Source organism: Chiloscyllium punctatum, chromosome 11 (genome assembly GCF_047496795.1).
Source record: "Chiloscyllium punctatum isolate Juve2018m chromosome 11, sChiPun1.3, whole genome shotgun sequence".
Classification (NCBI taxonomy): Eukaryota; Metazoa; Chordata; class Chondrichthyes; order Orectolobiformes; family Hemiscylliidae; genus Chiloscyllium; species Chiloscyllium punctatum.
The window spans coordinates 43,029,755-43,047,608 of NC_092749.1; the positions used below are offsets into that span (position 1 = coordinate 43,029,755).

The following is a 17,854-nucleotide window of genomic DNA, read 5'->3' on the forward strand; positions in this document are numbered from 1 at the left end:
TCATTGTAATCCTAAATGACTGGCCCCTTATCCTGAGACTACAGCTGTGCCGTAGATTCCCCCCCCCCCCCCCCCCCCTCCTTAGGGAAGCTAGTCCTTCCAAACTCTTCAGAATCTTGTGTTTTCCTGAGATTGTCATTCTATCATGTAGATTCCACTGAATCTCAGCCTGATTTACTCATCATTGTGGGGCAACAATCAGGAGCAAATCTAATAAACCTGTGCAATACTGCAGGCAGTATAAGTACAGTACATTATAGCTTAGGAATGCAGGACAGAATTGCACATAGTAGTACAGGTGTGGACTCACCACCTTTATTGCTGTACTCCAAACTTTTTGCAATAATGACCAACGACTAATTTGCCTTAGTTGTTTGCTATATTTAATTTTGCTCCTACGATTGCACCCATATCCCTTGCATCATCGACATTTATAAGTTTTACAGCTCGTTAGTGCTGAAGACCTGTGCTCCAGAATTAGCATGCTACTAACTAAACTGTTCCAGTACAGCCACTATACTGGTAACGGCAGAGTTATGACTATCCACAAAAAGCAAAACAAATCCAATCCAGCCAATTACTGCTCTACTGATCTACTCTCAATCATCTGTAAAACAATCCAAGGTGTTATCAACCATCATTCACTTAGCAGCAATCTACTCAGTTTGAGTTTTTATCAGGCCCATATGATTCCAAACCCCACAGAAGCCTTGGTGCAAACAGATGAATCCCAAAGAGGACAGGAGAATGTCTGCACTTGACATCAAGGCAGCATCTGATCAAGTGCATCATTATGGAGCCCAAGCAAAATTGGAATTAATGGCAGTCATGGGTGGAATTCTCCATAGGTTGGAGGCATCCATTCCACAAAGATGCGGTGTAGCTTTTGGAAGTCAACCATCTAATCCATGGATATTGCTGCACGAGTTCTTCAGGGTAATGTCCTTGGCGGACGTATCTTTCACAGCTTTAATCATAACCTTCTTTGTCATTAAGTCAGAAGTGGGGCTGCCTGCACAGTATATAGCTCAACTCAATCTCAAATAATGAAGTCATCCATGCCTACATGGAATAATACTCAGACTTAGGCTGATAAGCAGAAAATAAACATTGGTACCATGCAAGTGATAGGTAATGACCATCTCCAACTAGATAGAATCTAAATCAACTCCTTTTGACATGCAATGGCATTATCATCACTGGATCTCCCTCATTAACATGGTAAGTAATACCGTGTGCGTCAGAAACATTTTGACTACATGAATATGTAGGAAGTTGGCAATTCTATAGCTACCATATCTAAGAGACAAGTCAGAAGTCCATTTGTATGCTCTCCATTTGCCATAATTGGTAGAAGACCAAAAATTAAGAAACTCAAAATCTTCCAGGACACAGCAGCCCTCTTGATCTAAAACTGTTCCAACGCCAACATACAGCAATGCCATTGACAACAATTCACCAAATCTCCTTCAACAGCATTGTCCAAACCCACTAACTCTACCAAGTTAAAGGGAACTGCTACTACCAACGCCTGAAGTTCCCCAACTAACATGTGAATGCCACTGTTTTGACATTCTGGATTCCCTTCCCCAGTAGCGCTACGGGTATGTAAAGGCAGTTTACTACCAATTTCTCAGGGACAGTTAGAGGAGGATAGTAAATTACAACCTTGTCAGCAATGCCAGTCAATTAAATTTTAAAAACTTCTCAAAAGGCAAGAAAATAGAGGTAGGATTTAGGAAATATTTATCAGTATACAAGCCAGCAAGCAGGAAATACAAGAAAGGAATAAAACAAACACTGGAATGTATAAAATACTGGGGCACATTCAGTCTTGAATAGATTGAAACTTGATATTGACAAAACAGTTTCATGTTCTGGTCCACAAAGTACCATAATGTATTTTCAAACCTTTTACTTTATGGAGATCTAACCTATTACTTGGTCATATTTATCACTACCACTAAATGAGCTTGTCTGCTCCTACATGTGCTGTATGCTAAAGTGCATTACCTTGGTATTTATCAGTATTAAAAGGTCATTTGTCAGTTAGTGCCTTAGTGCCAAGTTTCTCTGGACTCTGCAATACTATTTGCCTTTATGCAAAATTCTAAATCAGCAAACTGAGATGTTACATAATCCAACCATCAATTATGAAGAGTAAACAGTAGGCCTGTGGGAATTTGTCAAGATCAACCAGTCATTACAAGTTTAAAAACAAAAAACCTATCCTGTTCATTAAGATCGATCAATTGAAATAAAAATCCTAGTTGCACATTTAGCGCATTGTAAAACAATTCCATGTGATTTTCTTGAGAAGAAAGAAGAGCTCAATATCCAACCTGCCCCCTTTCCACCTGTACACTCCCCACAGAAAGAAATTAAAAACAAACCACAGGAGTTATAAATATACTGTGCCCTGGGTCAAGCATGTGATATGATAAATCTGTCCACAAGTGAAGCTGACCGGTCAGCTTGTGGAAAGATTTATCAGATCACATGGTTAGCCAAGGCACCATCTATTTATAATATTTGTGACACGTAGGGAAAGAAAATAACAAACTTTAAGGCCATCTTTAATAAAAGTTTTATTTCTCATTATGCACTTGTTAAACTCCAAATGAAGAGTTCTTCTGACTTCTTGGTCATATATGTAGCCATTATGTTGACTAAAGAGGTCATTAAATTTCGTCATGTGCTCCAATCTTCAATCTCTTGCAGCTGTCTAACTCAGTGGAACTATTTCATCAGGTCTTTACATACATAGTAAGTTATCTATCTTTTGTGCTGTATGTACAGTAATCCAGTTAACAGTCACAGGAAAGCTAGTGGAAGAATCTACCATTACTGATAGTGACTGAACATAAACAAACATTCACTGGTCTCCTGTGCAATCCAGATTTTAATCACTCCACCACAGATAGCCATGCCACTAATTGTTTAGATCTAAACATTTGGAATTTGTTCCTTACACCTTTCCACCTCTCCTTCCTCCTTTAAAGTACACTGCTAAACAGTTGATCAAGCTTGATCTTTTCTGGCTTATATCTCTCTATATAGTCTATTATTGAATGGATTCTTCAATACTCCTGTAATTTACCTTGGGACATTTTATTATGTTAAAAAAATACATAAATGCACATAGCTGCTGTTGTTGAATGGCCGGCTCTGGCTTCCAATATAGATGTTTATCAGTTTATAAAATATTTCACATGACAACCAATTCTTACGGATACGTCCATACCTTTGGATAAAGGCAGCTAATTCCAAAATATAAAGTTTAATTGAATAAGTTGGTTAAAGAAAGGAATTTAGCTTATATCAGAATGGAAAAACTGTAGTGATTGGAACCAGGTGGACCTTGTTGACTACAAGATCCTGGATTGGGGTTGTTATCCTGGGCCAATCAGGAAAGTCCTGGCTGACCAATATAAACAGGAAATTTAGAATCTCCTCAGTAGAGGACTGACTCCAAGCTGACTGGCCACAGTCAGTATACTGTGCACTAGTAAATAACGGGTGACTTGGGTGACAGGATACCAGCTTCTGTGCAATTATTTCAGAAATGTATTCATTTTAATGTATTTTCAGTTCTATTTCTGAACGTTCAATACCAGACTGTATAAGAAAATCCTACATTTAGACTGCAAGAATGCAGGTGGACCAGATGGATTGCCAGGATAAATGTGCAACAAGATAGGATAAAAAAGATGGGATCTACACTTTAGTGAAGCTGGACATAAGAGTGATCTAACAGTTTATGAAAATGATGAAAATGAGTTCTGATTTGATAGTTTCTGTGAATTAAGTGTGTTAGAAAAGATCAGGAGATACAAATTTCAGTTGTGCCACATCAGATCTCAGGAGATGATTCTCCCAGAGAAAAACTGATCTCTGGAATAGACTTGTGCAATGGACTGTGATTCACAATGCCTTTAGCCAAAAGTTGGACCTGTTTTGGGTGGGGAATACAAGGGTGGGATGAAGAGAGGGAGACATTTTTTTTTTAAAAATCAACTCTCACAGAAGTAGGAACTACACAGAATTATCAGTGCCGGAACGATCTACTTGACCATTTTCAATTGCTGTTGGAAGATAAATATAGGAAAATGTGAGGAATTTGCCAATATCTTTCCCACCAAAATTGGCCCAGTCTTTTGATTGGTGTTTTGGGTGAAATAGAAAGTTTACAGTCTGCAATGTACAAGTTATCAATGCTCCGGGATACTCATATGAAGAATGACCTGGTCCGACGATCAAGTTCTCAGGATATAAATTTTTGCATGATGGTGTGACTCTTATCTGCTGTAGGAGACCGCAATGCCCAATGCTCAGACTTTCAACTGCCCTGAACATTTACTGACATTGATCTAGTTCCTTACAGTTGCATTAACAAATGAAGATTTCTAATATTCATGTTCCTTAGTACTCAAAAAGCTGTGAGACGGAAAATGTTTTCATGTTTGCATTTCATGTTATTACGCTTCTAAGGTTATGACCAGATGTAAAATGAAGTTCTACAGCCAAGGTGTCTTGATATTCATCAAGGAAAAAATAAAATTAAGGACATGTTTGGTTCATTGCAATTCCTTTCCATAAACAAAGCTAATCAGAAACTCTTTAAAAGTAAGTTTAACATTGCCATGGATAGTTTCAAATGGAATTTCCATGTTATCCTGCTTTGGTGCAGTCAACTGGAGAAAACAACTTTTACCCAAAGCAGCTCTACCGTAAGTACCAGATAGTAATAGCTGCAATTTCAGAGTGATAGAGCATGCAAGCTTCAGGCTCAGAAATATGTAGCCTAACCCTGTCTGTAGTATCCTGGGTTCAAACTGCAATAGAGTTAACGGTGGACAGAAACTTGCAAATTAAGGGTTAGCTATTTGGGCATAATGCCTGCTCCATCATTCAAGACAATCATGGTGGATCCGACTGAGGCTTCAATTCTACATTCCTGCTTCCCTCTATCACCGTAACTACTGGCTTCCTTGTTTGTAAAAAATTGTTCACCTCTACTGTTAAACATTCAATCACTTACCTCCACTATTCTCTGGGGAAGAGAATTCCAAAGACTCACGATCCTTTTAAAGAAAAAAAGATTCCTCTTCATTTCAGTCTTGAATGGAAGTTTCTAATTTTAATATTTCATCCTCTAGCTCAAGACTGTCCCTCAAAGAAATGAGAATGTGTATAGGGTATAGGCAGGCAGGGAAAGAGTTAAGTTCTGAGTTTTGTGAAACAAGAGGTTCAGCTGATCATGACTCAAATCAGGTAAGAACTTACAGTTAACAATGGGGTGCTGCAGACAAGGTAGAAAAGCAGTCATTATGTAGACCCATTTAAACAATGTTGCAAGCATTCAGTATCGGTGGTCAGTTTAACAAGGTGAAAAGTATTCTTTATGTGAAGCCAGTCATTCATTGTGTAACAGCAGATGGCTTAATCTTTACTGTTGATGCGTGCTGATTGTAACGGTCACCCAATTAATATGTATGTTGCCTTATCTGGATGCTCCTCCCTGTAAAATGACCGTGTAGTTCATTGAGAACCTGCTCTTCCAAAGACGACCGTGAACTCATGTCTCTGTGCACAAGGGTGATTGTTCTCTCCCCCTCAAGGGCCTGGAATAAAGATGAAGGAGGTAAAACTATACTGTTTCTGTGTGTTTTGCTTCGGCTGAGGGGGCGAAACGGGATAACAGGAAAACGTCCTTTCAGTAATGTAAAGTCCCTTCAAAGTCTTGAAACTCTCGTCCTTGTAAATGGCAACAAAAAACGTATGTACAGACCATCTAAATTTTCATTGTACGATAGTCCCTTCCATTCCAGTTACATATGACTACTAACACCTTCACATCAGGTTTTAAAATAACCAAAACTGCGTACACTACTCCAAATATGGCCTCTCAATAGCAAGTTTAACATTTGTCCAGTTCTGCCTTTTCCCTACTATTTATCACCTGACCACCACATGATTAACAACTTAAAGTGAAAAGCCTAATCTTCTCTCAATTCCCAGTTTAACCATAATTTCAAGTGCTCTACATCCTCAATAATCTACTTGCTTAGTTGACTGCTGTGGTGATTAAACGTAAGCCCATCCATTTCAGCCCCACATTATGGAGTAGATACATTTCCATTTTATCTTCATACATTCTAGTTTTGGCTTTGTTACATGCAAGTCCTTTGCCATTATAAGCACAACTAATGACCACAGATAATTAAAGTAAATTAAATATAATGCGGTCTTTATACTGAACCCTGGAGCACTCCACTTTTTGCTGTTAATGAGTTAATACTCTATCAATTCATCCCAATTTTTATATATTCCATTCCGGTTAAATCTACCTGAAAAGGCAAGTGTCAATCAAAATTAAAATATTCTTCTAAAGGCAAAGTTACAAAGCAGCACCTCAAAGTTGCTCAGTTATTTTGGGCTGCAGCACTTCCATATGGACTCAATAATTACTCCCTGATGTCAAAGTAATTAACTAGTTAAAAGCTCAACTCAGGTGGGCTGTTCAGAGAATATACATTGTGCATAAATTAGTGTTAATCAGTAGACATCACAATAAGAAATTTCTCATTTGGATTTTATATTGAGTCATACAGTCATAGGTGTGTCAATTGATGTGCAATATTGTTCTGTCTGCTCTTTGGATCACCACACTGTCTCAAAAAGGGTTTTCATATACAAGATTTAATATGGCCCCAAATACACACATTATAAAGTATTCAGATGAGCACATGGAAGCATTATAAATAGAATACATAATGGCTGACAGCTTAAGTATAACCACAGCTGAGTCAAACCATAAATCAATTTAGGAGTTACCAAGTTTCTCTCTCATTATGACTTCACAAGAAAATATCAAATTTCAGTAAAGACAGCATCATAATGAAACTTGTTAACAGTACCCAAATCAGACAAAATCTAAAATAACTACTGAAATTCAAATATAAGGAACTGTAGTCTTATAATTACATATGTGAAAATATTGTAAAATTAAAGCATTAAGTTTTATTTTCTCTAAAATGAAGGATAGGAAGCCTGTTCATTACTGCAAGTTTAAGATATAGGGAGCCAGAAATAATGGCATCAGAAAGCATTCAGTAAAATGGTAAATATCATTCCACATCAAAATCTTATGTTGGTGCAGCTAATGAAATCAACTGAATCACTACAATTATAAATTATAATGAGCAATATATACTAGACGTATGTTGTTAAAATCTATTCAATCCTACTTTCTACTCAACCAACCAATTATACTGATGTCTAAACAAAAGTTTTCAGATTCCAATTCTACGCACAACAAACTCAATTGCTCTCCTGTTGCAGCCAAAAGCCACTATCTGACCATCTCAACTGTTAAAGAAGAAATACACACAGAAGCTAATGTATTGCTCTACATATTAGGGCAAGAATTATGACCCTCACATATACAGAGTCTTGCCTGACAAGAGTGCAGGGCGCTGTTTCAGATCTCCAAGCTATGTTCACATCTGGTCAATATCTACATTAGCAGTAGTATCTGTAATTTATATAGATAAGTTAGTTATTCAGTATAAAAACAGTGCAGCATTTTTCTCTCCTCAACAGCAAGGAAGGAGGACTGGAAAAAGGTACCAAAAAACATTTTAAAGGTTGTTGAGTCAAACATCTAATTGTGTTGTTTTATTTAAAATTGAGCAGTCAACATATAGAGCCAAGACAGATAAACCAGGACACTACAAATAGAAAATGATAAAAAAAAAGACTACAAATAAATCAAGAACGAATTACATGATAGATTTAGTTTCAACAGATTTGTTGTCATAGAAAGAAAAGCTAAGGGATGCAAGATTAGTTAAGTAGGTCAAATAGTAGGGATATTGGACAGAAGAAAGCATGCATAGCAGGATCTTTCAAACTATAAATCTACACAGACACTCAGAATCTCACATCACAGAAAACCATTTGTCCTCATTGGGAAAGCTAACCATTTAATGTTATTCCCCTGCTCTTTTACCATAACTCTGAATATTGATTAAGTCAGAGTTACACGCGATTGAATGCACAGACCACCTTAGCATTAATAAAACAGAGAAAGATAAGTAGGATTCTAAGCATGAGACTGCCCATCGGATGACCAGCCTTTATTTGTAGTCTGTCCAGCATGGCAATTACCATGCTATAAGAATCTCCCTAAAAATTAAGATATTTGCCAATACATGTAACCATTTTAGTGTTAGAAGTAACTGAAGGGGAAAAAAAGTTCCACCGGAAAGGAGGAACTCCTATTTTGGTTGTAGCTTTAGCAATGGCCTTGCAAGAGGTTTATTTGAACACAATACTGGAATCAAGAATTTATTACAAGTAGTAGTAAGGACCTGTAGCTTCTCATTGGAATAGCAAGAGTGACAAAGAAACCAAAACTGATGTTGGACCTTTAACAAAAATCTAGAATGCTGCCATGTATAAATAGTGGATTCTAAAGAAATGTTAGCTCCAAAACAAAATGCTGTGCTGCACACAATTTTTATTAATTGAGTTAATTCAAAGCTATTTCTCACTAACAGCAAACCCTTTTTTTGCATCTCTAAAACCTCGCAAGCCCTCTGAATGAGTTACTGCTTTTCAACATACGCCCACACACCATTTACTGGCTCTATAATTTACTCTGGTTTCAACTGACATCATAAATCAAAAAACCAAAGCTCAAGTGCATTGCAGAGGTCATCTGAACTCTGACATTAAATTAGCGTCCTCATTGCTCCTTTGAGCATCATAATGCATCCTACACAACATTAAAACAACCTTAACGACACCTAAAAGCAACACAGAAATTGCATTCACAAACCTGTAATTCAAAATTATATGCAAGTTACTTCTTCCAATAATAAGTTTGAACATACAACTTTAACTCAAGCCTTAGATTCAACGTGTTACAATGTTATAAGGAAATTCAGTTTTCAATAAGCTATTGTGGAACTATCTTGTAATATCCTGCCTAAAACCTGTTCCATGGTGCAATTAAACTGTACGTCTTACAATTTCTCACGTAATACTGATGTAAAATGGGTACTATAGCAGTGCCAAATTTCCATCCTTTCACTTTCCTGGGAAGCAACTCTCAGCTACAGACCAACAGCAAGCAAAAACATTTTTCTTTATTTATAAAGAAGTCAGGTGACCCAATGAATTAACTAAAATTTTCAACAAGAGAACGAACATCTAGTTGTACTTTTAACATTTTAGCAATCTGAGATTAACTACCAATGCACATTACATTTAATGCAGGAAGCCGTATTTTCAAAAGCAATGCAAGCAGACAGTATAAATACACAGTTTCAACTGTTTCATTGTCGCGTTACAGCAAAACGACCTTTACCAGAGTTAACATCTCACTATGAAAGAAATTCAAATATAAATATTGTTTCAAAGCACATATCAAAATTATAGCAAGTAGAAGGTTAAAACTGCTTGCAAGCTTGTGCAACAGTCGCAGTGTTACAACTTAATCATAACCAAAAGCCGGTGTTGGACAAGGGCAATTATAAGACCCTATTATAGAAAGGTGCCATTTAGAATTAAATGAAAATTTCCATAGCACGTACACAGCATGGCATTTTTAAACAACTGCTGTTACTGTAACAACATTGCCTTGATCAGAAATTTAGTTCACTCTGAGGAAAGTTGATCAAAAATGGTAATAGCAAGTATTACCACACTTCCATTCACAACACATCAAATTGACAATATTGACAGCACTTTATAAAAATTTTCCAATCATTTATGAATAATGTGTCATTAACATTATTACAACACTATTTCCTTTTGTAGGTAATTTCAGAACTGGGGCATTGTTTTAAAATTAAAGGTCACCTTTTCAGGACAGAAATGAGGAATTAGTTCAACTTTGGAACACTGCATCAGAAGGCAGTGGATGGGAAGATCAGTCAATATTTTTAAGACATGTGTTTTTAGGCAGAGGAATCAAGAATTACTGGAGATAGATGGGAGTATGGACTTTGAAACACAGACCAGCCATGATCTTATTGAATGGCACAGCAAGTTTGAGGGACCACATGATCAACTTCTGCACCTATTTCATTACAGAGAAAGAAGAGGGAGAGAGTTGCCTATGTTTAGAAAAATTGCACCCCAAGAACAGCTAAATTGCAAATAATTCATAGTTATGATCAAGACTAATATTTCAAAAATATGGTTTATGAAAATATTATCTTAAAAATACAACACAGGTGGTTCTGCTATAATTCAGACATGATTGACAATTTGTGGATGTTGGATGACACAAACTTTCTACTGAATGGGTACAGCAATTTTCTATTAGTGATCTACTATAGTGTGAAGTGACAGAGAAATACAACTGTCACGTTACAGCAGAATGACCTGTACCAGGATTAACATATCACCACAAAATAAAGATATTTAAATGCCAAAAGAAATGAATGTTTTAAGTTGTGATATTTCATTAGAAAAGTTTATATAGTCGCAGAGAGGATGACGGAAAAGGAAAAGGCAAAGGCAAGGTTAGGAAAGTGCAAATATAGAAAAGTACGATTTCTGTTTATGACTTTCAGTTGGGGTATAATACTGCAGATGCTTGAAATCTGAAGCAAACTGTTTGTGACCTTGTTTATCTTCCTCTCCCCAATCTTCTTGCTTTGGATTCCCCAGTGAAGGCATGTCTCTGTTTCTATCCCATAAAAGCATTATAATCTCAAATCACTCAATTTCCTAAACTCATGGAGCACAAATCAAGTTGATGCAATTTATCCTCAAGGTAATCCTTTTAGGTACGGTTGCATTTTGGTGATTCTGCACGGTGCTATTACAAAGGATAATATGCATCTGTCCTGAGATTCAGTGCCCGAAACAAATGCAATATTCCAGACCCAAGGTTCATACCACTGAAACATCACTTAAGAATTTCAACTAATTTGACAAAGATGAGTAATCTATTACGCCCTTTTTAAATAGTTCATGAGCATTTAACAATTTACATACAAGACCATTTTGATCTCTTGGCTCTGCCTCAACTCAACCTCCTGACCATACAAAAAACCTTCCAGAGTCGTGAAACCCTAATTTGTCTTTTTCAGATCCAAACAATTTCACGTCATTTCCTAAACTGAATTGCATTTCTCACATTTTGCCAACAAGCCCCTAGAGAACATGATGCCACTAGAGAACAAATCCTTTTACCACTACTTTCCAACCAATCTATAATTTTAATGTCATCCATAATTCCATATATTCTGATTTATTCTTAATAATCTATTGTGCAGAACCTGACCAAATTGTTTCTGGAAATCCAAACAGACAAACCCACAGACAATTACTTGTCCAGTATGTTAGCAACCTTCTCATTAAATTCACCGAGCTTAGTGAGTCATAGAGATATACAGCACAGAAACAGACCCTTTGGTCCAACTCATCCATGCTGACCAGATATCCCAGCCCAATCTAATCCCATCTGCCAGACCTGACAAAACCAAGGTGAGTATCGGTCCAAATGCTCATCACTTGATCTTCATATTAAAAGTAGCAGGCCTGCAGGTGCCAATATTTTTTTCTTCCCTACTTCAATAACAAGTGGAATTTGCAATTTTCTGAATCCAAAAGTTATGACACTGAAACAGAACATTTTAAAAAGATTATTCATTATTTCTGTAATAATTTTATATCCTCAGTACAGTTAATGTCCACTTAAAATATTAAAATCTACAAATACTGTGGATTAAAAAGCTTGAAAGTGAGGTCAGACCAGAGAGAGTTTTATTTATCAGGCATAGACAGAATGGGCTGAATAGACAATAGGTGCAGGAGTAGGCCATTCTGCCCTTTGAGCCTGCACCATTCAATATGATCATGGCTGATCATCCTGTTCCTGCCTTCTCTCCATAACCCTCGATTCCACTATCCTGGAGAGCTCTATCCAACTCTTTCTTAAATGAATCCAGAGACTGGGCCTCCACTGCCTTCTGGGGCAGAGCATTCCACACAGCCACCACTCTCTGGGTGAAGACGTTTCTCCTCATCTCTGTCCTAAATGGTCTGCCCCGTATTTTTAAGCTGTGCCCTCTGGTTCGGCACTCACCCATCAGCGGAAACATGTTTCCTGCCTCCTGAGTGTCCAATCCTTTAATAATCTTATATGTCTCAATCAGATCCCCTCTCAGTCTTCTAAACTCAAGGGTATACAAGCCCTGTCGCTCCAGTCTTTCAGCATAAGGTAGTCCCGCCATTCCAGGAATTGACCTTGTGAACCTTCACTCCCTCAATAGCCAGAATGTCTTTCCTCAAATTAGGAGACCAGAACTGTACACAGTACTCCAGGTGTGGTCTCACCATGGCCCTGGGCGGCTGCAAAAGAACCTCTTTGCTTCTATACTCAATCCCTCTTGTTATGAAGGTCAGCATGCTATTAGCCTTCTTCACTACCTGCTGTACCTGCATGCTTACCTTCATTGACTGGTGTACAAGAACACCTAGATCTCTTTGTCCTGCCCCTTTACCTAAATTGCCTTCCTGTTCTTGCCAAAGTGGATAACCATACATTTATCCATATTAAACTGCATCTGCCATGCATGTGACCACTCACCTAACCTGTCCAGGTCACCCTGTAATCTCCTTACATCTTCCTCATATTTTACCCTGCCACCCAGCTTAGTATCATCAGCAAATTTGCTAATGTTATTATGAATACCATCTTCTATATCATTAACATATATTGTAAAAAGCTGCGGTCCCAGCACTGATCCCTGTGGTACCCCACTGGTCACTGCCTGCCATTCTGAAAGGAGACGTTTATCACTACTCTTTGTTTCCTATCAGCTAGCCAACTTTCAATCCAAGTTAGTACTTTGTCCCCAATACCATGCGCCCTAATTTTGCTCACTAACCTCCTATGTGGGACTTTGTCAAAAGCTTTCTGAAAGTCCAGGTACACTACATCTACTGGATCTCCCTCGTCCATCTTCAGAGTTACATCCCCAGAAAATTCCAGCAGATTAGTCAAGCATGATTTTCCCTTCATAAATCCATGCTGACTCTGACCTATCCTGTTACTATTATCCAGATGTGTCGTGATTTTATCCTTTTTAATAGACTCCAGCATCTTTCCCACCACTGAGGTCAGACTAACTGGTCTATAATTACCTGCTTTCTCTCTCCCACCTTTCTTAAAAGGTGGTACAACATTAGCCACCCTCCAATCCTCAGGAACTGATCCTGAATCTATCAAACTCTGAAAAATAATCACCAACGCATCCACGATTTCTCGAGCCACCTCCTTCAGTACCCTGGGATGGCTGCCTCTGTATCATAATTTCTATGGTTCTACGAGTACCTTATTATGAAATGTATCAAGTCCTGGTGATTTGTTCATCTTAAGTCACTTTTTAAAAACTATTTCTATAACCTATGCTAAAATGATTACATTTCTCTCCAATGTCATATTTTTAGATTACCCTCCATCACCACTATTTTGCCCACGTTTTCCAAGAAACAAATCTGGCACGTCCTATAACACCAATATCCATTTTTCAAGGCCCTATATTTGCTTTTCCCCTATGTATCTTACAAATAATTTCACCACTAGCTTTCACATTTTCCATTTTTTCATATTCGCATTTCTCTCCATTTTAAAAGAAAAACAATCTATACTGAGCTTCTACATCTTGTTTTGCACAGAGCTTTCTTTTAGCTTCATTATTTCTTATCGCAGAAGCTGCTTAAACGTGTAATGGTCTCTACATTTTAAGGGCAAGTACTGGCTTCCCATGAAGAAAAGTATGTATGTCACGACTTCCCACTGTTTGGCTGCAGGTTTAATCTTGAGAAGTTCAGCCAAGTTTACTAATATCAACTGATTCCTTATCCATAAAAAAATCTGCTTTACTTATATGCAATTCATACTTCTCACACAAAATTAATATCCAATTCAATTCTATGATTATGCTTGACTCAAAAATGTTAATTACTTCAAGCTTAATCACTAAATCCAATATATCTTGTTCCAAAACCTGTTCTAATGCATAGGACATAAAATTCCATAAAACATACACAACAGAAAAAAGCTCTTCAACCCACCTATGCCAACATTTACATTTCACTCAAGTCTCCTGATCTAACTTTACAACCTAAGTTTCTTCTGACTCATATGCACATTTATCTTCTCCTTAAACACTTACAGAATTCACAGTGGGTTCCATATTCTCAAAAATCTCTTGAAGAAGTTTGTTTTAAATTCTCTACTTGATTTCTTGGTGACTATTTTAAGGGGCTTTTGGCTTTATTCTTCCCTACAAGTGCAGACATTCCAACCCCAAAATTCATTAAAGCTGGAAATTAAGCATCAGGATCATGACACACAATTAATCTGCAACTGTTACTTCCAATGCAGGCAACAGGCAAACCTGTTACATACTTACATCATGCAGCCAGCATATATTACATTTAAGTGGCCGAACAGGGATGCAGGATTATGAGACCTGATGAGTTCAAGCCATCCTGTACTACAAGGCAGCATGTACGTCAAAGTGGTGGCGCATTTTGACTGGAGTAGACACTGGCAGTGGCTGGGAAGAATGTCTGCCCTGACAGTTATTATGGAACAAGTGGAGACAGCATGGGCTGCAAGGTTCTCCTGATGCAGAACTGAAAGCCTTGTTAGAAAAGAAATAAGGAATTCAGGAAACTTCCCAGATAGGAAGACAGAAGCAGATACCTTTGTGGTCAAGACCAGCAGTCTAGCCTGATGGCCTGGACACAGTACCCCAAGTTGTTCAATGGTCTCTGATAAAATACAGAGTTATGAAAGGCTGTTTGGGTCTGTCTTTAGTGTACGAATAAAGAATGAAGAGGTCATATGAACTGTTCCAAATTCTAGATGGCTTGGTAATTTTTTTTTGGTGGTGGAGTATGGTGGGGGTGTGGGGTTGGGACAACATGCTAGTTTGTTGTACTGGCAAGGTGCAAGGTGTTCACACAATGACAAAAACATCTGTGTCCAGGAGATAGACAGTTAGTCTCCAAAAGCCCGGGAAGGTGTTGGCAATGTCAAGTTTTGTAAGTGGTTGCACTTTCAACTATTCTTCTCACATTCATCAAGATTGGGATGCAAGAAACAGACTCAAGAAAGGCACACCAATTTATACAGCATGAGAAGAGGGTGACACTAGTTGTGCCATCAATGGTGTGGAGATATTGTAGGAACAGGTAACTGTCAATCTTAGTTCTCCAAGTAGGCAAGTAAACTCTGACCGGTCAGAATATTGACATGGGAATTCATGACTGCTACCCCTTTATTTTTGACAGTGAAAGTGACACAAAATATATACTAATTCCTTTTGTGGAGATAAAACTCCGCCCAGTGTTAATATACAGTTTCCAGCATGTGCAAATGCTGGACGCTGTAAGCTCAATTAATAATTTTAAATTGATTTTTGTTATAATTCTTAGCACAGTCCTGATTATTTAATGAATGTTGCCCAAAAGCAGAACACATCTAACGTTGGACATGGCGTTCTAAGGGTTCGCTGCTGGAAATGATCAATAGGATGCGATGATGAATATACTGTAGTCCAACAGTCATTATGACATGTTGGATACATATCTGGCATTATACCAGTACTGAAAGCCAGATCGCATTATTTACTAAGGTAGCCATTATCACACAGGATTGTGAGAAATCAAGAAAACTGAACACAGCACTTGAATGGTGGTGTAGAAGGCATTGGGTTTACAGTGAACATAGGTTAAGAAACTATCAAAAATGCAAGTGGAGAAGTCAATGAAGAAAGGTTGGAGATGAACTCTGAACTGGGGGGGGGGGGGCGCACATATCTGAGGTAATGTTGAAAAATCTCTCCAGTTTCAAATCTAATTCTTCTAACGATTCAAACTTCCATGCTTGCATTTACAATGAACTCATCTTTCTGCAACTGAAGGCTTGCACCACATCCCAATACAAAGCCTTTAGCATATGCTTGTGAGTGAACGTGCTTGTTATGAGTAAGGGAACAAATAAAAGGTTACAAGTCCATGGAGGTTACTACCTGTTTGGCTGGCTTGGAGTGCAATGGAATAGTTCAGCCTAAAAGTAGCAAATGCTTGCAAGAGTTGGGGGGGGATGGGGAAAGAGAGAGTGTGTTGGGGGGGATGGGGAAAGAGAGAGGGGGGGGGGAGGAGGGGGAGGAAGGTAGGAGAAAGAGAAAGGGTGGGGGGGTGGGGGAGAGAAAGAGAAAGGGTGGGGGGGTGGGGGAGAGAAAGAGGAAGGGTGGGGGGGTGGGGGAGAGAAAGAGGAAGGGTGGGGGGGGTGGGGGAGAGAAAGAGGAAGGGTGGGGGGGGTGGGGGAGAGAAAGAGGAAGAGTGGGGGGGTGGGAGGGTGGGGGGAGAGGAAGAGTGGGAGGGTGGGGGGGAGAGGAAGAGTGGGAGGGTGGGGGGGAGAGGAAGAGTGGGAGGGTGGGGGGATAGAGAAAGAGAGTGGGGAAAGGAAGGTAGGCGAGAGACAGAATGAGTGCGGGGGAACGTAGGGACGATAGTGAGGAACAGAGAGAAATAAGAATGCGGTGGGGGGAGTGGGGGGGACGATATGAGAGTGTGCGCGGTGAGGTGAGCACTAGGACCCGGAGGCGGGGCTGCTCGCCGGTGCGGAGCCGCTCGGACATGGTTCTCGGTTGCGGCGCTGCCGCAAAATCCGCAAGCGGCCGCAAGAGGAAGAGGAAATTCTTTAAAAAAACAATCCGAATAGAGAGAGAGAGAGAGAGAGAAACACCCCCAGTCAGAAAATAGCAGCATCCTCCTGAGGGGGGGGGGCTATCCCAGTACTCCCCCACCCCCCCAATACTCAGGCCGTGTCCGGGCAGCACTGAGCCACTGTCAGCTCCTGTAACCCCGGCCCCCAACTAACTCCAACAAACACCGAGACAAGTTCACTGACCTCTTCACCCCCCCACCCCCCACCCCCCACACACCAGGATCCTACCGTTTTTTTTTAAATCCCTTCACACACACAGAACCGCGAGAGGAAGGCTTTTCCCCTTTCTCCCCCCCCCCCCCTCTTTTTAAATATTCCCTTTCCCCTCCGCCAGCGGTTAAATCTCAGCCCGTCTCCACCTCAGCGCTGCCTTTTTCCCCTTTTTTAAAAAAAAATAACTCACCCAAACTGCCGGCGAAACCGTCCATTCTCGGGGAGAGCGATAATCCTGCGCCTGTCCTGACGGGCGTCGTGCCGTACCCCGCGCTCACTCTCCGGTCGCCTCTCTCCTTTTATTTTAAATTCTTCCTCCCTTCCTCTATTTCTCCCCCTCCCCGGGCACGGCGCTCCGATTCACACTGACCGCTGAGGAACCCGCACCGCCGCCTCAGCTTCATTTGCTGCCTGATGATGTTCGTCAGTCAGACCCGCACGTTTCCCTCCTCCCCGCCTTCCCCAGCCCCCCTCCACCCCCGCTCGCCCCGTATCGAGAACGCGCTCATCCCCTCCCGGCCACCGTCTCCACTCCGCGCACAATGCTGCACATGCTCTTTCCCGGACCTACAGCCTGCTGGGAATTGTAGTTCCTACTCCACCTCCCTGAACTGTACTTGTAGAGAAGGCTGCATGGCTAGTCTATGATGCTGGATGATTGGGTTTAATTCCCACGACAGCTCAGGTTGCCATGAAAGATTAGATTCCCTACAGTATGGAAACAGGCCATTTGGCCCAACAAGTCCGCACAGACCCTCTGAAGAGTAACCCACCCAGACTCATTCTCCTCCCCTATATTTACCATATATACACCAATGCACCTAACACTATGGGCAAATTTAGCATGACCAATTCACCTAACCTACACAT

General features: G+C 39.8%; 1 protein-coding gene across 1 annotated transcript in view; it reads right to left on the reverse strand.

The window, feature by feature from the left end:
- LOC140482933 (echinoderm microtubule-associated protein-like 4) overlaps positions 1-17,430 on the reverse strand; it is a 290,517-nt gene extending 273,087 nt beyond the window's left edge. The window contains exon 1 of the mRNA XM_072580689.1: positions 17,175-17,430. Within this exon, the coding sequence (XP_072436790.1) occupies positions 17,175-17,199 (25 nt within the window). The 5' untranslated portion in view covers positions 17,200-17,430. The remainder of the gene's footprint in view (positions 1-17,174) is intronic.
- Positions 17,431-17,854: the final 424 nt, after the last annotated feature.